Consider the following 22,637-nt stretch of genomic DNA (forward strand, 5'->3'; position numbering starts at 1 on the left):
TAATATTTTCTCATCATTATACTATTTTTAGTTGTTTCTTCCAAATAAATAAATTCAAACTAAAGGTAAACAATGTTAAAAGATCCACAGAGCAAAAAGTGAAGTGAATTATCGACTTTATTTTTAAAGTTTAAATGCATTTCCTCTGGTTCATTTTTTCATGCATGGATACTCAGTGGAAGTGGCAGTTTTTTTTTTTCCTGGGAGTTCCTTTTCGATCCTTCTTCTCAGGACAGCTCTTAGGTACCAAACAACACCAATGACTTTAAGACTTGCTGCGAATGTTCTTTTAGTTTAGGAGTGTAGAATATTTTTGATATCTGTATTTTTTATAATATGTTATTGTTCCTGAATATGTCTTTTATTTAGTTTTGTCACTAATGTCTTTATTTATGATCTGCATCATGTGCATCTATTATGCATTTCTCTTCTGTTTTTGTGCAGACACTGAGCTCTGGACTGGCAAAGTGCAGGTCCTGTTCTCATCTATGGGTGTATGTTTAGTCTTGATGCTGCATCCATAGACATATATACATATACACATAGACGCTTTATTCAGAAAACCCTCATGTCACTGGTTATTATAGACACAGATTAAATGTTAAATATAAATATTTCAATATTTATCATCACAGTAACAGTGTTACACACATTAGTAGCTGTAAACACTTAAAAATACATACGTTGGTTTGGTGCTTACATAAGGAGTAAACATTTATAATCATCACTTTAAAAGTTACATACGTTGTTTTTTGGTGCCTGTTTGTTTCCCAGATATATTAGTGTGTGTGTGAATGGGTGTATAAGAGACATTAACTTAAAGAACTTTGTAGAAAGGCGCTTTATGAAGTTCAGTCCATTTCCTTGTATTAGTTTACGGGCAGATCTGCCACATCCAATATGGCGGCGACGTCGACGTACGATTCAGCGCTCAATGCGGCGTCTATGTATATATGTCTATGTCTATGTATATATGTCTATGTCTATGTAAATATGTCTATGTATATATGTCTATGTCTATGTATATATGTCTATGGCTGCATCTCTTTGCTTACTATTTAACTGGACTGGAAATCTCTGTAGTTTTGTATCTTCTTGCCAGCCCTGAAATAGTTCCCCCCCTGGTGGCAGGTTGTACTCATAACAAGAAAACCTTTGTTTTCATTTAGTTTTACCTTGCTGTGTGCTATAGACGTTTTTGATTGAATGATTTTGCTCTCATCAGGAGACAGAAATAATAACTAGGCTCGTGCATTAGAGAAATGTTAGAAATGGCATGCACCTTTTTTTTGTGATCCTACCTGAACCTTTCTGTTTCTCTTTATGATACAGGAGCAAGTTCTTCCCAGAGTTTCATGAGTGAAGAAACGTGGAGATACTGAGGTTTGATGCATCCTGGGGACAGCTGCCATTATAAGTCTGCTGTCGTGAGTATCCTGTCTGAGCATTTCAGTCACCAAACATTAACAGTTGCTCATTTATACTGTGTATTTGAAAAACCAGAGTAGGGGGAATGGGTGGTGCAGGGGGAGAACTTCCTGCTTGGTTGTGCATTCAACAAACACAATTGGCAGGCATACACTGAATTAGGAACTCCTACTACTTGGGCCCAAACCTCCAAGTGAAGCACATGGGGGCGAATGTTAACCAGTAACACAGTAGATAATGTGATTACTTGTTCTGGTGATGAGTAGTGCTCTGGATAACAATTTGCAGTACTATTATACTGGATTGCATAGGAATACCTTAATAAAGTGTTTACTCAGGGTATTATTATACATTTATGTGTAAGAAAGAGAATGAAATTTAAATTCTGCGTACTTGCATATCTACTAATTTCACTTTAACTGTTCTTAATCATTGTACCTTTCTTTCATTTCATTTCTTTTTAGTTTTCTTTCTTTTTTCTTGTTTATTTTGCTCATACTTTTATCTTGCATGTTAAGCTCTGTCTAATGTGCTTGGTTTGTTTAGTAAGTATCATTAAAACATCATCATCACTCTGAGAGACGTGAAAAAAAACCTAACCCTTTACAGTGAATGTCCCAGTTCATGGTCAGTTCATTTGTTTGTCTAGAGTCCTAACAGCAAGTGTCATTCATCACTCAAAAAGAATATTCAAACCCTGTGGTGCTTTCCAAAAGTCAACTCTGATTGTCTGAAGCATGACTTAATGAATGAGTTGTTAATAAATGTTGTCTTATTCCTACTATTACCTTTCTTACTTTTCAAATTTCCTATAAATGGCAATCAATACAAGTACATTTAATGACATTACATGACCTTTTCATAGGGAGTGAAATTGCTTTACTTACACAGAGCAAACATGTAGTTGAACATACCATAATTTTAGTGCACATGAACCTGAAAGATGTACACAAAATATCAGTGTAAAGCTAAAGGTGCTGTAAAACCCAAAGTGTGACTATATTAAATCAGTAATAGAACATTGAACACAACAAATTGTTTTACGTGTACTCCACTTGATATTTTCACAGAACTTAATTAATTTTATTATGACACTTTGACATTACTGCAGTTTTGAAGGCACCATTATATTATTTGAATAACTGTCATGTTCCTTGTTCCCGTTTCATTTAAGTTTCATGCCGCAAAGCAAAACTGACAACATGGACCGACATGATGTTTGTCCATTTATCCTTTTTCAGGAGACAGCCAGAGACTTTTCATCAGACATTTCAGCAGCGATTTCCTTTTCCTCAGTGTGTGCGAGTGCATAAGGTTTCTTCTTACAACATCTAAAGTAAAAAAACACAGTGACACAGTTACAGTAATGATTTACAGAGACAGACCAGTGTTGCCCAGGCTGTTTTAAGTTGCACACTTCTTTATTTTATGAAGAAACCAGGGCTCAAATGTCACTAAATGTTAATCAATGATTAGTTTGTTGTTTGACAAAATGTTGTGCAAGCATTGGAACATACTTTACATGTTAAGTTAAATATTCATACTTGTGCCATGTAGTGTCTTTACACTGTAATTTCATTAAAGTTTAAAAGAACAGTTGGACATTTTGGAAAATAAGTGTATTGGCTTTACTGGAGGGAAGTCTGATGAGAAGATTGCTACCACTAAAATCAAAGTAGTGTTGATCTTCTCCTCAACGACTTAACAAGAAAGCCATGAAGCATTTCTGAAAATGTCAAACTATTCCCTTTTAAAATGGGATGATTGCCTTTATCTGGTTATGCATAATTGTGGCTTTAGTGCGTAAATATTTTTTACGTGAAACCATGAGTGCAGTATTTGCACTGGCAGTACCTACTTATTGAACAGCTTCAGTCACTAATTTATTTGTGGTCAGTTGACCTGAGCTCTAAGAGTGTCAAGGGGCAAATGTTTTTGTGACTGTGTGGGCAAACAGTAAAGTTAGATAAAACTCTGTAGGTGTTCTATCCAAATGAAGTGTTACCCTAAAATAAAGTTACATTTAGACTAGACTATAATTCAAGATTAAATTTATAATCTGTACAAAAAATGTCAGATCTCCAAAATCTTGTACAAAAAAATACACTAAAGACCAATCCAAACCTATGTTTGTTTCTAGGACTTCATGACAGGGAGGTGTAGTCTTACCCAGGGAAGCGTTGCATGTGACTGATGGTGTCAGGCAGAGGCATTCCATAGCTCTCCGGCAGCAGGAGACTTAGCAACCCAGACAGAACTGTAAGGCATCCCATGAGGATGTAAGGCAGTGAAATGGAATAGCTTCCTGTGGCAACACATCAAAGAAAGAGACGGTGAAAAACAACCATGGCTACAATGGTGCAGTTAAAGACAAAAGTTGGAGAGACTCCAATCCATGAAATCTTAAAAGAAACTTCTAAATTTTAACTGAAAGCTTTGTGATTTTCAGTGGACTGGTCTATCCGATCTGAGTGCTAATCAAGCCTGCTTTTTTGTTTTTGTTCTAGCAGGTGTTGTCCTTGTTTTGTCTCTGTAGAGGCACCAGCTTCTTGTTAGCCTCTCGATTTCTTGCAAGTTGTATGGGAGAAAAACAGCTTTTCTTCACAGTGCACTAAATAATTTCACTTACTTCCATGCACTGGAAAATGTAAGTATTGACATACTGGACGAAAAATACTGGACACGTCTTCCAAGTCAGAAATCAACATGACGACGACATGTCATCAGAGAAGTTATCACTAATGTGAGGGGTAAACAAGGTGATGCGACAACTTAGACAAATGATGTGGACCACTTATTGTTGGGAACATTCTAAATACTACAAAAAAACACAAATTCTCTGCTGCGTATGAACAACCTGTGGTTCTTGAACATTCAGGCCCTTTGAGGTTTTGTTTTTTGACTTCTCTTAAACAAACAGAAAGATGCAAAGAGAAAGAAATGTTGGAATATGTGAAGTGAAACTGAAAACAAAGACCAGAACATCCTTACTTAAGTAAATGAAGTATGGGGCAATGATGCTGCCTACTCTGGAAGCCATAGAGCAGGTTCCCACAGCAGTATTTCTCAGTACGGTTGGAAAGAGTTCAGCTGTGTATGCGTACACGATAGAAAAGGCTGTCGTCACTGCAAACTTTCCCATCATCTCGAGTGTTATGGCTAGATAAACCAGGTCTGGTGGGAATAAAGCATTACATTGTTAGAGGTTACATGTGAGTTATTAGTTAAATGAGCTGAACGTTCAGTCAAATTCTGCTTGTTGAATTGAAATAAGAATGTCTCAAGTTAAATGGTATATCTGCATGTGCTACTAAACTAAGCCTTGCATTTGAAAATAATAAATGAGATATCATCTTACATAAACAGCATTCAAAAGCTATATTAATCAAATGTCAAGTTGTTCATTTAAGTGTCATACTTGCTGGTATGAGCTGTATAAAAAATAGAAACAATCCTCCCATGAAGAGTGATGAGAAAAGACACAGTCGTCTGGACCACCAGCGAAACATAACCCATGACAATGTGTAGGCTGGCATCTCTACCACAGCCGACAGGAAACAGTTGAAGTACCGGTTGCCGTGAAGGTTTGCGGTGTTCAGGGAAAGGGCAAAGTAGGCAATGGTCAGGGAGTTCCTGTGGGAATGATGATGATGGTGATGATGATTATTATTATTATTGTTATTATTATTATTATTATTATTATTATCTAACACTACTGTGTAGTCAGATATTTATTATATAGCATCCTTCAGCTCATTGCTTTGGTTTTCTGGCAGCATCTTTACTGCTGTGGTTAGCAGCAGCAGGCAGGCCCACTGTGCACCATCTGCACAGCACTAAAGAGCAAACAGTCAAAGTTATCAGTTAGCTTGTAGTGGAGCATTTAGCAGCTAAAGAGTCACATATTTACCTCAGGGGTTAATGGAGAGCAAAGCAATGCTAAAAGTGGACATTGGACTGATGAAAAGATGACTAAATGAATGCCTAGTTTTTGTCTCTGATACTATAATATTTGTTACACAGAATTAAGACTTAAGCAAAAAAACAAACCTTTGTGATATTTCTAAGAACTGGTGCAGACACTATAGATATATCTGGCTGCACACTAAGCCACATGAATATATTTATCATGAGCTCAATTGGACTAAATGAATAAAACCCTTGAGCTGTAAAGACACACGTTAGATCAGAAAAACCTTTGGCCTTTGCATCCTCTTTGTTTACTTGATTATTTAAAGTTACCAAGTCCTTCAAGAAAGGTAAACTGATATTCATCTTAGAGTTTATCCACCTGCTACAAATAAAACTCAAACTGCATCTGTTTTCAGACACAGCAAGGAAGTGAGCACAGGCAAAGCACAGGCATACTGTGCAGTTACATAAAACCTGAGTTTGATCTTCGTTGCAGGCTTCACAGCACCTGACAGGTCATTATCGGTTGTTAGTGAAATGGGCTGACATGTGGTCAAAGGTGATGCATGAATAGGCTGTGTATGTTGTGTAACAACATGTATGCAGTATGTCCATGCAGGGTCACTTCACTGTAACACACTGTGAATGTGGAGGTCAGGTGGGACAGCAGGGACTCACCAGACCAACCACAGCGTGATAGAGATCCAGCGGATGTTTCGAGAACGAAGCAGGTCACAGATGTTGTGTGCCTTCCTCTTCTCAGATTGAAGTTCTGTCTGTGGAGCAGGAGAGCACGTGGAACAACAAACACTTAAAGAGCATAACCATCAGTCTGGAAGGAATGTCATTAGAGAGAAGCTTGTGAAACATGGACACATGCTGGGAGAACACATACCAACACGAACACGTACTAACCAAACGCCAGGATTAATGGAGCCAAAAGTTTGATGTGCAATGAAAAATGTAGTTGACAAAAATAAAAAGAATTATTTAAAATAATTAGGAACAGGAGCTAGATTGATAAATTTAGTGGTGTATGTATCATCTGATAAGTGAGAAGAAACTGCAGTTCAGCAATGCCAAACTAAGTTCAAGGTAAATTATAAGCAGTGCTTGCATTCCATTCTTTGTCTAGCAGAGAGTACTGCATCAAAAATCCTTGTCTACACATAACACATGGTTCGGGTTAACTATGGATGAAGATTGGCAAATTATTCCAGAAACGATGTACATCCATTGGACAAGGTCTTTGTCTGTGCCATTCAGATGAGTGTTCACTTGTGCAGAATAGTAAATGATTACATCTCAATGTATCATACACCATAAAACGTTTATTCTTGTCCCAACCTGTGAAGTAAACCTGTCAAGAGAAAGCTGGTCTGCAAGAAAACCAGAATGAGCAGGTAGAAAACTGACCTTTCCTATTCTCAGTAATGTGCTTTAATAGACTGAAATAAAACTGAATTTAATTAAACTCTCATACGTTATGAACACTTCCTACACATTTAAAACTTTGGTCGGTTTGCTTTGTTTTGCCTCGGAACCTAAATGATTATTTTCAATGAGCAAAAAAGCAAAGAAGGGCACATTTGCCTTCAGAAAAATACGTTAAAAGAACAATATTTCATGATTTTCTACAGTGTAAGACACAAGTAATTCCATGATGACCTAAACTCTTAGAAGGTCGCTGAACAGGGAAATTGGAGCGAAATTTTCCCAATAACTTCAGCAACATAGGAGTTTTTCAGTTAGTTCTCACCTGCAAAGGACTAAAGATGACTGATGGGGGCTCGATGTTGTTCCTCTTAGCAGCATCTCTAATTATGGCCTCAGCCTCTTTTATTCTTCCCTGTGAAAGCAGCCACCGAGGAGACTCTGGGATGAGCCTGCCTCATTACACAACAGAGAGACAGAGGTTCAGTCTGCTGGAAGAGGAAATCATACTGTGCAGCAAAAGTACAACTGTGTTTCTTTTTTTACTTATTGTTAATCCTTGTAATGCTCAAATAATTTATTCCGTAAAAGTAAATGCTTCCTTACACTAGCTTTAGTCTACATAAAGTTGCTATAGACTGATGCTGTTGTGGTTAGACTGGAAATACAAAGTACTGCAATGAACTTCTAGTTATTTATTCATATGAAATATGTTGCAGATCGTAACTTTAAAATACAACATGTTTATATTAGTGGTTGATCTTCATTACATTTTAAATGTTATTTGTGTAATGTGTAATCTTTTTGAATGTCCTTTAAACAGACAACATTTGCAACAATTGAACAGAGGAGGAAGTAGCCAGGTGTGCAGAGTGTAGTTTATTCAAGATGGCTAATTTGCATCTGTTATCCCTGGCCAGAAAAAAAATCAGTTATGACAAAAGGTGAAACAAACCTAAATATGTCTCCTGAAAGCATTTCTACCAGACAACATGTACACCTGTCAGCATGGCATCTTGACATAGATGGCCAAATATGCAACATTTAACTAATAATAATTGAATATAACAGTTAAAATACCTAGACAGACAAACACACACCCACCTACCACCAGAAAGGCACATAGAGAAAGCCAGGCACAGTAAGGCCTAGGAGAAGCATCCTCCAGTCTCGGATGAAGAAAGCAAACAGTGGCAACAGCATGTAGCCCGCACCAAAGAAAAGACACACACCCGCAGTGGAGAAAATTGTCCGAACACGTGGGCCTAATATCTCTGTTCCTTAACACAAGAGTAAAAGGAGATTCAAAACACACAACACATGGGTTTACAGAGTATTTTGTATCATCATCAACAAGTTAGCAACTAAAAACATCTGAGAATCAATGAGCTGAACATAGTTACCTAGCACAAATGCAGCCACATAATTGGAGATCTGTGCCAACCCGACAACAAAGTAGAGTGCGCAGAACATGGTCCAGGATTGAGAGAAGACCTGGATTAACATAACCAGTGTGTGGAGTGCCATGGTAGCAAGTAACACTTTTTTTCTCCCATACCTAAAAATGACACAAAGCACAGGTAAATGACCAAGCATGCTGTGTAGATGGGGGAAGTCAACCTAACCTAACATTTACTGTAGCTTGTAAGGTTCACTTTCACTGCTCTTATTAAAGCAACATTTTGTAACTTTTACACCATAAAATAAAACCGATTTTAAATCATTTTCATGCAACGCTGACGTATAATCATGTGGAAGTCACTTGCCACCAAATATTTCACTTATTTTGGTGAAACTGGATCATATTTTACGGAGGAAATAATTTCTGCTTTTGCCTCTGACGTCTTCCAGCTACTCTGACTTAACTCTAAGTCTTAACATTTAAATAATATAAAGATCTAGGCTATTTATTAACAGTACAAAAGACTTGTTGCCAACTTGGACACTTGTGCAAATTAGCCTATACTGTATGCATGGAATTTTAGCCAGATAAGTTGGGCACAAGTAGGTGTTAAGTAATGTGTACATGTTGACAAAACTAGTTCATCTTTTGTCCATAACCTGTCAGACAGCTGTCCCGAAACAAAGGAGCCAGTGAGAACTCCACAGAAGAAGAGAGAAGAGGTCAATGGGTTCTTCCACCTGTCATCACACACCAGGTCCCACTGCAAACACACACAGAGAACAAGTACACACAAAGTGTAAATGTAAATGAAAGAAGCAAGAAAAACAGTGCACACAGTAACACCGGTAAAAGTATAGCCCTAATGGGGGGGACAATAGTTTAGGTTTACAATAGCTTAGTTTCAATAAATGATCAAAATAATGTACTACTTGTTGTCATTATTTAAAATGTTGTTGAGACTGTTCTTTTTCTATGAAATTCCATTTTTACAGCCTAATCTTATGGTGTTGTTTCACTGAAAGATGTCTGTACTTTTGACATATGCAAGAAAAAAATCTATAGCCTACATTTGTATAGGAAATATACGTTTGTATACAAATATATATACTGCAGTGTGTGATATCTGCAAATATTCAGGCAATTAGTTTTCTGTATAAGATCAAGATAAAATGTCGTTTTTTAGTCATGGATTTTACCTAATTAAAACTCACCCAACAAACTTAAATAATATCTGAATATATATTTTACAAAGTATTTATGTTTGTATATGTATGTTTTAGTGACTCAATCTTATCCTCAGGATGTGTTAAAAGAAGAAGCACATTATTCTTTGAGCCATCATACATCCTTCATCCATCCACAAACCTCAGTAGTGATGGTAGAAGTGTACACACTCCGGTCGTACTCCCACCCATGCAAGCAGCCTTCTGTTGCCACATTAGACAGGTTAACATCAGCCCCGGGCAGCAAGCCTCTGTCCGAGAAACTCACTACATCTTCAAGTTTGTATCTGGAGCATTTGCTGGGTACCCAATCGCCGCTGTTGGTGTCTACCACCAGCGGGATGCTGCTGTTCCTCCATGCGGCGGTGAGGTTGATGTGCTCGGGAATGAGGCAGCGGTGAGGCGGCGTGTCGGCAAAGAACACGATGGACAAGGCGGTTAAACCGTTAGGGATGATGCTTAGACCGAGGAGATAAAACAACTGCTGCTGGAAAGGTCCCCATTCCCCGATGAAAGCGGTTGCAGTCTCATAGTCGGTCATGTTGTAGGTGGTGGTTGCTATGCGCGCAGAGTGGAGCAGACGTAAATGAAAATGACAAAGAAACAGTGCTTTAGTTTTGTCAAAGTCATCCCACCCATCACAAATGATCTTTAAAGGCACAACCCGAAATGTGACCTGAACCCATAAAAGTCTTCTATCCCTCCTGAAATGATTAACTAGTCCTTTGTTACAGTTAATGTAATGTGCCACACAATAATAAAAAAAATATGCTGTTAAATGTGTACATTTATTTACCATTCCTTATTATAATTCTACGATAAAAACTTGAAATATAGCTTATAGTGTGCCCATCTACTTCCTGTTATCAGCTTTTTAATGAAAATTGGAGCAGAATTCAACAGATTTCATATATAATACATCAGGGTGGGGCGGCATATATCCAGTGTCTATTTGTGTTTTTGATTGGTGATCTAATGTAGCAACATTTGACTCCTGCATATTTTTCCCTGTATACACTATGTACAATCAGTCTGTCATTATATAGTTTTTATTCAGACAGGTGTATCAAAGAGCGAGCATCAGAACACAAATGACTGTGGTGGAAGAGTCAATCATTACTAAAGAGAGTGAGACTTTTTTATGCACTCTGTACCCTTTGATCTGTGACAAATTATCTCTGGTCCAAAGTCAGAATAGAAAGCACTGCGCTTATTCATTTCTTTGGAACAACGTCATAAAGATCTTCTGTCTACGTCCCTGAGCCTCTCTACCTCACACGCACACGTGACAGGAAAGAGACATAACTCTCTCACGAGCCAATCTGCAGCCTTCAGTCCTCAGTTGGGGCCCTGTTCCAAAGTCAAGACTTGAATTTATCACTTTCTGCAGAGTGTTATCCTCAATGAGAGAAGGTGGATACCACCTTTAGGTCTGTCTGGTAAACATTATTGATACTACAGTTAACAGCTTAGCTTAGCACAAAGACTGGAAACGTGTCCAACGCAGACAAGCACATATTTAAAGTAGCAATGAGGAACTTTATTTTGTTTTTTTGATTCTGGTGGCCCCTCTGGAGAGAAGCAGTAGTGCTTTCATTGCATTGTTCAAGCTGTGTCAAGTCAATCCGACCAAATCCAACCTGGTGGTAGGCAATAAGAATCATTTCAAATCATAGAAATAGCCAATCCTCTCACTGATGGTGTTTGTTTATCTTGGTCACGTAGATGCATAAAATAAAAAGTATTAAATTAATCTGATGATGACAGGCTTGAGGTTACCTCCCTATTTCTTGACTCTGACAACCAGTACATACAAATGTGCTGGTCCCAGCCAAAAAACAGTCTGACACACACACACACCTCCCTGTTATAAAAATCAGGGTTACACAGCTATTTAGATGTTTTTAAATTATACGATGTTTGTTCCTATTTATTACATGTCTTGAGGGCACTTTCCTTTATTATTGTTTGGCTGAGACTGGCAGGGTAAGGTAAAGTTCAGGTTAATGTATAAATAGAGGGATTTCAGAACAGAATGAGGGCCAGGGACAGGTCAGAGAGGTGACATCTAGATTGGGGATATACTGGCTACTGATTAGGATGCTGTTTAGATTCTATATACTGTGTGTAAATTGTCTGTTAACAATTTGCGGGGGTTGAGACAGCCCATTTTTAGGAAAATATATAAGAACCAACTATCAGAGCTCCTCAGGGAGCCTTTTTCTCTGTAACCCTATTTGTGTGTTGCACTGTGAAACGCTCCTTCTTGTACAAGAAGAATAAATTCAACCTAAACTTTGATACTTTGAATCCGGTGCTCCTTATTCAAGGGTTTTTCTTTAAAATTCCCATAACACTCCCCTCTTATAAGACAGCAACCATCACCTCATCTTTTCTCTTTCCTTGCATGAAAGAACAACTACAGAGGCTGTGAAATGGTCTAATAGCGTGAAAAGGCCCTACAGTATCTACAGCCAATGTTTATTTTTTTTTCCCCCCAGTCTGGGCTACTGTAGAAAAGAAGGGGTTCAACATGGCATTCTCCATGGAAGAGGACTGGGTGATCCCAGTTAATTCCAGTTAAACACAAGTTATCAATCCTCTCATCTAACTGTTCACAGAAAAGCAAATATGTGTATTCTAATAATGTTTAAACATGAACTGGGAGAAACATCAAGGAATGTTTTTCATAACTATATTAAACATAATCTGAATGGAGGATTTCTTTGAAGCTATGTCCTAATGCTCTTTAAAAAACTGAGTAATAGCAATATTAGGATTTTTCTTTGGTTATTAGGGCCATTTTTTTTTCTATTATATTATATTTTCTACAATTTCATGCAAGCATCCCACTTCTGAAATAATACTTTGTTTAATACATCAAGATTTAATTAAGTCATTGAGAACAATTACCTGCATTAATATGTTATTTCCCTGGAATCTAGTGGCTGCACAATCGCCTGTCTTCTCAACATCCATGAGCAACCATACGTTCTTTTGTACAGTATGTATACCCTCTGACTGAAGTAAATGATTATACACATTACACTAATTAGTGCAACAAAGTGATGAACTATGGTCACATTCACATTCACGTGGTCATGTGAAAGAACAATCCCTTTGTTACATCACCAACCTGACATGAACTGTTCAGCCAAATAATACAAGTAAAAAGAAGATATTAGAAATTTTTTAGACGTTAGCTTGATTTACAAAATTCAAACTTTACATACACACATGCACATACATTATTGGTAGCTTATGTGTAATCTGCTCATTTATTTGTCTTGTGTAACAGCTCATTTATTTACTTGCACTCTGAGTTTGTTTGACATAAAGGGCCATTTAAGTTTTTCTCTTCAGGTCATTTCATTTTCATTTCAAAGGAATGACAATGAGTTTAATGATTGTTTCTCATAGATAATAATATAAAACAACAATATCTATGCCTCCTTTGGAATAAATTTGCAAAAAGATTAAATAAATATATCCCCTTCTGAAAACCTGAAGTCAGTCCCTTGTATTTTCCCTTACTAAAGTGCTCTTGAGCAAGAGATTTGCTTTCGGTGCATGGAGAACTCCCCTTTAAACTTGGTTTAGAGGAAAATCACTGTTCTGGACTTTCACATGATTATCATAACTTGGTTAGAATAAATCATTTAATCTCCTTATCCGCTTAGAAGAAACCTGGTTTGGATACAGTCACTAACTTTCTCCCAATACTGAACATACAGTGGCATGTAAGCATCTTCAGGATTGATTTACACTGTTTGATGAGATGTTTTTGAAATTCATTTGGTCTTTTCAATAAAAGTACTACTGATGACAATGACTTAATCTTGTCATGTATAAAAAATTTACATCCTTTAGCTCAGTTGAAATGTGGCTGATTGTCTTGCTAAAAAGGCAATCAGTACATCAATAAGCAGGAGTGGAAGAGTATTTAGCAAATTAAAATATGTAAGTATTAACATCTAAATACAAAGTAAAATATAAAGTACAAAAAATAAAAGTGCTCATTGTGCAGAATAGTTAATTTCACAATGTCATATATAATATGACTGGATTCTAATTAGTAAAAACTTAAATTATTACTTGATTTTTATATTTTGTATTACCAATCAGAATCTGCAAAGTGTTGTAGTGGGATAAAAAAGTGCAATATTGGTTTCCAAAATGCATTTGAGCGTTGAGCAGAAACTATGCTGCCTCCAATGTGTATTTGTCCGTTCTGGGCTACTGTAGAAACATGGCAGACATTGTGGAAGAGAACCCCCTCCCTCTGTAGATATAAAAGGCTCATCCTAAGGTAATACTAACATACCAATTTTTGTTGTCTTGTGATAACACACTAATTAAAACATAGTTATGAATATTATATTCAATTTATGCCATATTCTGTAAATGGAGCCACCTAGATGTTACACAGTGGATGTTTAAAATAAGATTTTAATCCTGAAGATAATTCATGTGCCAGAGATTGCTCAAAAATTGCAGTGGTATAAGATTTTTTTTAAAACGCCTAAAAGAATAACAATAAAAGTACAACAAATTTAGTAGAAAGAGTGAACTAAAATAAACTCTATTGACTAAGTACATAAAGTGAATGTATCTAGTTACATTCCACCAGTGACTATAAGCATATAATTGACTTATTCATGCATTCAATGCCAACTATTGTTCATTTAAGGCCCACATACAGGATTGTCATAATTTCTGCTGAACTTCACATAAAGCCCTTTTGCCTTTTGCAGTGTGGCTTAAAATAGTCCAATGGGAGTCCTAATGCCACTTAGCAACATGGGGGTATTTAAAAGTGTGGAATGTTGTTTAGCAATACCACTTTGACTACAGTGGTGCGGGGGTTGGTTGGACAGATTGGCCACTCTGAAGCTTTTGATCATTTTTTCTTTTAGTAAATCAAATCAGTGATTGAGAGTTCTCTCAATCACTAATCTCTGATTAATTGTTTCCCAGTCTGCTCATAAAATGAGAGACAGTGGATGCAGCAGTCTTACTGTAAGTCACTGTGGGATGAAAAAGTTAGCTGATGTTCTCTCAGGACTAGAAACTAGAGTGTCTCAATTGTGACTCCATCCCACTGGACAGCTCAACTATACCACTCTGGTACTAGGCTGAGGACTTGGTGGGATACCACGTCTCATACTCTGAAGAGTTACAGAGAATTTTTTTCTCCCTCAAGAGCCGGGAGGTTGTTTTTTTTTTCCATAAAGAATGGGAGACTATGATGAAGACACTGCATTCCTCGGACAGACTGGTCCTTATTTCTGGACCACATTCTTCCTCCTCAACACAGTTTTTGTCTCAACTGGATTCAATGGACTTTACATTGTCTTTGTTGGGGCAGCTCCGAAACACCACTGTCTCATTCCAGACGTTAACTTAACTGATGAGTGGAGAAATGCCATCATTCCCTTTACGAAAGTGGACGGTAAGGAGGTGAAGAACCAGTGCAGCAGATATAAGTTGGATGTGGTGAGAAATCTCTCCGCTGAGGGATATATTCCTGGAAGGGATGTCAACCTTACTAGCCTGGAGAAGGAGGGATGTTTAGATGGATGGAACTACAGCAAAGAGATCTACCAATCCAACATAGTCACTGAGGTCAGTATGAATGTGCATGTGTGTTTTCTGTGTGAAATTTCAATTCAATAAGTTTCCAGTTTGCCTTTTTCTTTTGAAATGGGTGTCTAACTTGTGTCATTTCTCAGTGGGACCTCGTTTGCGACAACCAGTGGAAGGTTCCCTTTGCATCCTCGACTCTCTTTGTGGGTTACCTTATTGGGTCCCTAATCTCTGGCCAGCTTTCTGACAGGTATTTCATCCCTAATTATCTGTATCACAAATGTACCATAAATGTACTTGCAATAAGACGTTTTTGTCATTTGCTACAATACTGTTGATGTGATTTTATGTAAGGGGTTTTAATCAGTCATGATATTAAATTCTGCTTATTAAAATAGAAAATGATTAGTTGAGTAAGTAAGGATTTCACACTTTAAAGTTATGGTCTACAGTAATGTTACTCTAGACCTGATAAGCTGTCACTACAATGACAACAGCTCCATCTACTGTTGAGATTAAAGACAGGATTTCTTTTCACTGAGACAGAAGTCTCCTCCTTTAAAGTTATCACCAGTCTTACAGTGACGGGTAAGTATGTGTATGTGTAATAATGATGATGGATGGTGTTGAAGAAGTCTGCTTAACATTTAGGGTTGATGGTAAGAATTGGTCATTGGGTGGTATTGTAACAGCTCTTTGTTTGGTTGTTTAATTCAGTACTGGTTGTGCTTTCATGGAAACCAAATGCAAATGAGCTTGATCTAGCAGACAATCATCATTCAGAAGTAGTAAAACGAGTGGGTGCTGTGGTTTTCTGCCACAGAGTTGTTGGTCCTGACAGGTGTTAGAACAATATTATATAAAAAATACTTATATAGATAACGTATGATGTTAGTTGTAGTAAGGGTTTGGCTTTGACAGTACCTTTTCATTGTAGAAAAGCAGGGGTCACGGGACACAGCAGTGTGCAAACTTGTGTTTAATTATTCAGCCCTTTTGCAGCTGTGAAAACACACTGTACACTCAATGGTGGAGAAACAGGGGGTTCGGGGCTTTGAGGTTGTTGATCACTGTGTCGCATGTATGCTTTTAAAGACTGCAAATAGAGCTGTTAAGGACTACACTTGTATGTTGCCAACAGTTTATGAGTAGATAATAAATTCTCATTTTACTTTATTGCTGTTAAGCAACAAGGTTTTTGGAGGTGTGATTCTGTGACCATTTGCAAGGACCTGATTGAAAGGGAGTGCTGGAGAGAGGCCACAGTGTCTTATTATGTCATTATACAATGAAACAATACATGCAAGTTGTCTTGCTGGGGGAGTAGGTTTATGTTTAGCAAAAGGAGATTGCTAAGGAGAATGCCTTAGCAATGAATGGATCATTATATGCCAGTGCCATGTTAACCATGCATACAAATCTATCATAGATAATCAGTAGTTCACAAACTTTGAACATTGAATTGCAGTAAATTAATCCAACTGATCAAAAGTCATTGTCAGAATTTCGGTTGGCTGTTGCATTAACCTAGATGCATAGAGGTTTCAACTTTATGAAACTAAGTTGCAGAAGGTTACCTGCTCCTTGCACAAAGGTGCAAAAATATGTATTCATAGCTTCATACAACCAAGTTTCACAGAAAAATGTAATTGCTTTGGCTCTGTACTCTAACACATATTTGAAATGAAACAATGACTGTAAGAGTAGAGTGAATGTGCAAGAATTGTAGGGTTTTTTATATGTACAGTATTCCTCCGGACACTCAATATCTTCCCTATCCCTGCTCTTTACTTGTTGTGTATTTAATGATTTTTTTGCATTCACTCTTGGTTTCAGCAAGTGAAACACACACTTAGTTGGATTAAAGTCAGGTAGCCAGTCAAGAACATTCCTCGGGCAGTTTTGGAAAACTTAAAACAAATTAAGAGTATTAGGATAAAAAAAGAAAATCACTAACATGTCACTGTCATCATATTTGCAAAATGTGTCTGTGAATCATTGCCAATGATGTGCACTTTTTTCTGTTTAGGTTTGGGAGGAAGAAGGTAGTTTTCATCTCTCTTGCAGCCCAGAGTGTCTCGGTCCTGCTTCAGTCCTTCTCTTATTCATGGAGGATGTTCTGCATCATGTTCCTCTTTGTCGGAGCCTCTCAGATATCCATCTATATTTCTGCTTTTGTACTTGGTATGTGATGTGAACCACTCATTCCACTATGTTTGTCATAAATGAATTTTTGCCATCTGCATAACTTGCTTCAGTATGACTTTTACTGTGTACTCATTCATATTTTTTCAATGTCCTGCTCATCACAAAACATTTACATTTTGTTTTATCTTGGACAGGAACGGAGGTGTTAAGTAAAACTATGCGAGTGATCTTCACAACTCTCGGAGCCTTTCTTTTCTATTGCATTGGGTACATGACACTACCCTGGATTGCATATGGCATCAGAGAATGGAGGACTCTTCTAGCCGTTCTCTCAATGACTTCTGTGGTCTACATCCCATTGTGGTGGTACGTTCTCATTAATACTTATCAATCAAATAATGATTTCATAGTCAGCATCCCTGGTTTGACAGATAATAAACAAGCTGTTTTGTTGACTTTTATAGTAAACCTAAATGAATTGTGCAGGTTCATCCCAGAGTCTCCTCGGTGGCTGATTACTCGGGGTCGTGTGGAAGAGGCTGAGGTCATCGTGAGAGATGCTGCAAGGAAAAATAAAGTTGAGGCACCACAAGTCATTTTTAAAGAGTTTGAGGTGAGTTTTTAATGATGTTGTATCATTTGTGATATTTCAAATATCCTTTTATATCTTTTGATCAAATATGATTTTTTTTCATCCATGGAAACACTAAAAACAGTATCTTCACAAGTGTGAATCTTTTGAACCTGAAACCATATCTTTATAATTGGAATTAGGCATACTTCTGTAATTTATGTCTAAAAAAAGATGGTGTATATAATCCCATATCCCAAACTCCTTCAAGTCTGCATCAATTGTTCCTTCACCAAACTCATATTTGAGATATTTTGTGCGCATGTTTGGAAAATGTAACCTAATGAATTCTCTTGTTTAACTCGGTTATAGCTCCAAGCAATGCTTCAAAGCAGAAGCTACACCATGCTTGATATTTTGAAATCCAAGAACCTCAGATGCATCACACTGATGTGTCTCCTTTTATGGTGAGTGGTTGTTTTTTCCTCATTAAAGATTATTGTTCACAATTTGTAAAATCTTTGTTAATCAATGGCGATACAGACATTTGTTCATCGGCTTGTGACTGAAGATCACATCTGGTGACATTTATTTGATAAATAAAATCTGTGCCATTGATTCTAGTCTTATTTTTATTTTCAGGATGGCAATCAACATTGGATATTTTGGTTTATCCCTGAACACCTCCAACCTGAGTGGCAACCCTTTCATGAACTGTTTTTTGTCAGCTACGACTGAGGTCCCTGCCTATGTTGTTTCTACTTGGCTGCTGAGCAAATGTCCAAGAAGAGCTCTTCTGTCATCGTTCCTCGTCATTGGAGGAGGAGTTCTCCTTCTCATCCAGTTCATCCCTGACTGTAAGCATAGTATAATTCAGAAATGTTATTCTTTCTTTCTTTTCCTGTCTCTCATTCATTCTCAAGATAAGATTAGAGATGGTGCGATGTACAACTTGTCACAAAGTGTCTGGACAACATATCTCCAAGAAGTACACTTCATATAACAGGGTTGTTTAAATGTGCAATCTAAATAGTTATATGCCAAATACTCGTAAATAAATTGAATTACAGGTGTTTTATCATATGTGGAAAATTTCAATCTACTAGCAGTGATTGTGTAATTGTCCATTGAGGATTGAGCATAGGGTCAGTCAAAGCACAATCACAGAGCAGTGGAACCGTGAACTGGTTAACCAACATGCCAGACTTGCTCTGCCTTTTCAGTGACCAGTTTGTTCATGTTGAAGAACACTGAATTCATTCATAAATGACTCCAATTATCTCCTTTCTATCCTCCTCCTCAGCCTTCAACTATGTTGCTCTGGCACTGGAAATGACTGGGAAGTTTGGCTTCACCATGGCCTTCAGCATGGTCTATATCTACACCGCTGAGATTTATCCCACTGTGCTCAGGAATGTTGGCATGGGAATGTGCTCCTCTGCTGCACGCATTGGCAGTATCACAGCTCCTTATGTCATCTATTTAGGTATGTAGATGTTGAGTACACAAAAATACTGCATATTTACTGCACTGATATACTGTATGTATCTAAAAGAACAAAAAAGTCTGCATATGATCATATCAGTAAGTAAAACTTTCATTTTCTAATGTAGAATTTTGCTCTTTTCTTATTTACAGGTACTTATAATAAGGTTCTGCCATATATTTTAATGGGGAGTCTCACAATTGCGTCGTCTGTGGTGAACCTCTTCCTTCCAGAGACCTTCAATAGAGATCTTCCAGAAACAGTGGAGCAAATGCAAGAATGTCAGGGGTAGGTGCATTCCACTCTGGTTACTGTTGTTTATACATTTAAACGTGTCACCATGACATTCAAGGTTAGGTCACCTTTGATTAGTTAAGGCAAGATGAGCTATTAAGTCAGTCATGTGAAGAGTGTAGTAACAGCCAAGAAGTCGCCATGTTTTTCTTGAGAGAGCTTTACAGGGGAATGAACATCCTCTCAGAGTTTGTATTATATGAAACTCCTGCATTCTTTTTGAACAAAGACGCACATCTTATTGTATTTTAAATGCTTCATATTAAACTATGGCTAAAAAACAATTCAAAACAACAACAGCCATTTATGTATGCATTTGCTGTTTTTACCATGGTGTTTCTTTTTATTGCAGGTTGTGCAGTGGATCCAAAAAAAAGAAATATGTAGAAGGAAGTGGCAACCCAACCGTACAACGTGATGCCAAATCTGATGTGCAAACTCTTGTTCCGTAGGAAGGAAGGAAGGAAGGAAGGAAGGAAGGAAGGAAGTGAAAAAGAAAATAAATTTGAAATCTGACCCAAAAGTCTACTGCCATATTTTTTTACTCAGTTGATGTTTTATAATTCAAGAATTTTGCTTTCAGAAATGTTGCAAAGACCCTTTTTGAACTTTTTATTTTTTATTTTTTATGAAACTGAAATACATTTGTGATTTTTTAAAACTGATTTAACACAATATATGTAATTAAAGTTTGGACACTCTCCTAATACACAGCCTCAGTTCATCCTTAATACGGTTCTCCTTGCTATTGTTGTTGCTTCAAGTGAAAAGAGGTAGATGAAGCATGCTCCATTTGTCCATTTGTCTTTAACTAACAAACTCTCCCACACCTTCATGTCTGATTTAGACTTGTTGTGACATACACTGGTTCAAAGTTAAGATAATAATGTTCGCTCTATCTACTCTCAGTAGGACCAAACAGGTTTGTTCTCACATGATAAACACTCTGTTAACATAACACATTAATATGCTCTTTAAAACAAGAAGAAATTCATACCTGTAACTGTTACAACATTAACCTGTAAATATTAAATCATAATGTATTCCTGCGTAATGTGCACTAACAAAGATGATCCCTCTTTTCTGCAGAGGCATGACATCCTTTCTGTGTCAAACATGTGTGGGAGAGGATTCTCCAGTAGGTTGATGCATCTAATCAATGTTTATAAAAATCCTCACTAGCTGCTCTCCTTAATGACAGGTCATCCATGTTTATTTGGAGACATGAGGAAATGATCACATGAGCAAAAATCATAACTACTTTTAAACCCACTCTCACCTCACATCCACCTTATTTCCACCATAAAAATAATGACAGGCTTTATTCACTTGATAATGATGCTCTTTTTTTTTTGGGAGGATTTATTGAAGGCTGTTTGACTGGATTACAATTTATATATTGAGTATAATTCTGTAATTAATTTTCACAGAAAACATCTAAATCTAAAAGTATATATTTGAAAACGTACAATATGTACAACACAACAAATTGTGCAGCTCAGTGATGTGGTATGCTGTGGTGGTGTTTTCACAGCAGTGTTTGCAACTGTAGAACCTCCCAGTTCAGACTGAGCTGCCATATAAATATCAGAACTCGTCCTCATGACTCAGATTCATGGAGCAGTAGAGCATACTCTTTTGCTTATCAGTACTGGCAGAGTGTCTTTGTATTTTTTTTTCCTTTTTAAAAAAAATCTAAAGTATTTTTGTGATGTAATGGACAACTCAAAAATTTGAGACTATGACAGCATCACATCTTTTCTTGGATCTTGGGGACCCTTTCAGCTAAGGATTTTTCTTGCTCTGGCCATCAGCACATCCTCCCAAATGGGTTTATTGCCATCTATATAGTATTTGTAGGTGATACCCCACCTCACGAGTGTTACATCCCTAAAAACTACAGCATCACAGAGATGTGGAGAAATGTAACGATCCCTCTGGAGACGGTTGATGGCATTACAAAACGCAGCTCTTGCACAAGACTTAATCTGGAAATTGTCAGGAACTACTCTCAAAATGAAATCATTCCAAACATTGATGTGAACGTGAGTGAAATTCCTTTGGAGAGGTGTCTGGATGGGTGGATATACAGCAAAAAAATCCACCAGTCAACCATTGTCACAGAGGTGAGAGATAAGTACCGGTAATCTTTTAACTTCTTTTTGAAATGTTTCCAAGGTTTCCACTTAAAAAATAGTAATTAGTTGCCTTTTTAGAGAGAAACATGATGGTGAAAAATCTCTGACAAAAGATTTTTAGAAAGTTCAAATTAACTGACCGACAACATTCCAGTTACAACAGCACTTAGCAGGGTCAAATGCCAAAACTTAATTTATTAATCTTTCTATTCATTGTAGTGACATTAAACAGTTCTCAGTAAGTACGTATTGTCACAGACTGGATGACACAGAGTCATGTTATGAGTTAAGAGACAGGAGATCAACAAGTGATACTGTTAAACTCAAAAATACAGCTAATATGTAGCTATCTATCCCCATAACAATCTAAAATTTAACATTGTCCCTAACTCCATGGAGATGAATGTGTCTACCCAATTTTGTGCCAGTCTATGTAGATGCTGGGTCATTTGACTCAAAACCACAACCGTGAACCTCATGATGACTGTAGATAAAAAGTAAATAGATGACTTAACTCTACTATCATTGTCACAGGGTCACTAACACAGCTTAAAATATATTAAGTTGGTAATATAATTGACAGTACATTATCACGTGGAGGAAGTAAAAGCAAACCTCTTTTAATAGACTGTAGTATATTTTGCATATAATTCATCAGATTTAGTTTTTTTGTTTTGTTGTTTTTGTTTCCTCTAGTTGAAGTTATTTTTTTGATTTTCTTAGATTTACCAGGTGTGGCTGTATTTCTTGAGTTGTTGGGAAAATTTGGCATCACATCTTAATTTTGTGTGGTGTATGCAGTCACATCAGAGCTCTTCCCCACTGTTATCAAAAATACCGCAATGGGGTGTTGTTCCATGGCTGCTCATATTGCAACCATCATTTCTTCTTTTATCATTTATCTAGGTAAGTATATGGAGTTTTTTAAATTTGAGAATAGCCACTGACAAAGGAATAGTTATACAACAATCATTATACATGAAGCATTGTGGGTTTTATCAAAATTGACCTA

The 22,637-nt window shown here is 37.1% G+C and overlaps 2 protein-coding genes across 3 annotated transcripts; one reads left to right on the top strand and one right to left on the bottom strand.

Annotated features, from left to right (window-relative positions):
* Positions 1 to 1,014: 1,014 nt before the first annotated feature.
* slc22a21 (solute carrier family 22 member 21) lies at positions 1,015 to 10,136 on the bottom strand. Of its 2 annotated transcripts, XM_010733477.3 has the most exons (10): positions 9,545 to 10,129; positions 8,836 to 8,939; positions 8,178 to 8,332; positions 7,883 to 8,054; positions 7,100 to 7,226; positions 6,019 to 6,116; positions 4,847 to 5,061; positions 4,420 to 4,602; positions 3,598 to 3,733; positions 1,015 to 2,759 (listed from the first exon to the last, which is right to left on the bottom strand). In XM_010733477.3, exons 1-10 carry the CDS (start codon positions 9,941 to 9,943, stop codon positions 2,666 to 2,668), a joined length of 1,683 nt encoding a protein of 560 aa, XP_010731779.1. In that variant the 5' UTR covers positions 9,944 to 10,129; the 3' UTR covers positions 1,015 to 2,665. The 2 variants fall into 2 exon arrangements, 1 of the variants encoding a protein (XP_010731779.1); XR_003461431.1 differs by lacking the exon at positions 1,015 to 2,759 and having other exon boundaries at positions 3,630 to 3,733; positions 4,999 to 5,061; positions 9,545 to 10,136.
* A 4,299-nt stretch (positions 10,137 to 14,435) lies between these two features.
* Positions 14,436 to 20,213, top strand: slc22a5 (solute carrier family 22 member 5). Its single transcript, XM_010733475.3, has 10 exons — positions 14,436 to 15,027; positions 15,135 to 15,238; positions 17,018 to 17,172; positions 17,331 to 17,502; positions 17,623 to 17,749; positions 18,080 to 18,174; positions 18,350 to 18,564; positions 19,011 to 19,193; positions 19,346 to 19,481; positions 19,840 to 20,213. The coding sequence occupies exons 1-10, from the start codon at positions 14,638 to 14,640 to the stop codon at positions 19,937 to 19,939; spliced, it is 1,677 nt and encodes a 558-aa protein (XP_010731777.1). The 5' UTR covers positions 14,436 to 14,637; the 3' UTR covers positions 19,940 to 20,213.
* Positions 20,214 to 22,637: the final 2,424 nt, after the last annotated feature.

This window comes from Larimichthys crocea, chromosome XXII (assembly GCF_000972845.2).
Source record: "Larimichthys crocea isolate SSNF chromosome XXII, L_crocea_2.0, whole genome shotgun sequence".
Taxonomy (NCBI): domain Eukaryota; kingdom Metazoa; phylum Chordata; class Actinopteri; family Sciaenidae; genus Larimichthys; species Larimichthys crocea.

Coding starts and splice junctions, on each gene's coding strand:
- slc22a5 (XM_010733475.3), top strand. CDS start 14,638: ATGGGAGACTATGATGAAGACACTGCATTCCTCGGACAGACTGGTCCT. Junction 15,028..15,134: donor AATCCAACATAGTCACTGAG/GTCAGTATGAAT, acceptor GTCATTTCTCAG/TGGGACCTCGTTTGCGACAA. Junction 18,565..19,010: donor CATCCAGTTCATCCCTGACT/GTAAGCATAGTA, acceptor CCTCCTCCTCAG/CCTTCAACTATGTTGCTCTG.
- slc22a21 (XM_010733477.3), bottom strand. CDS start 9,943: ATGACCGACTATGAGACTGCAACCGCTTTCATCGGGGAATGGGGACCT. Junction 8,333..8,835: donor TCGGGACAGCTGTCTGACAG/GTTATGGACAAA, acceptor TGTCATTTTTAG/GTATGGGAGAAAAAAAGTGT. Junction 8,055..8,177: donor TGTGGCTGCATTTGTGCTAG/GTAACTATGTTC, acceptor TCTTGTGTTAAG/GAACAGAGATATTAGGCCCA.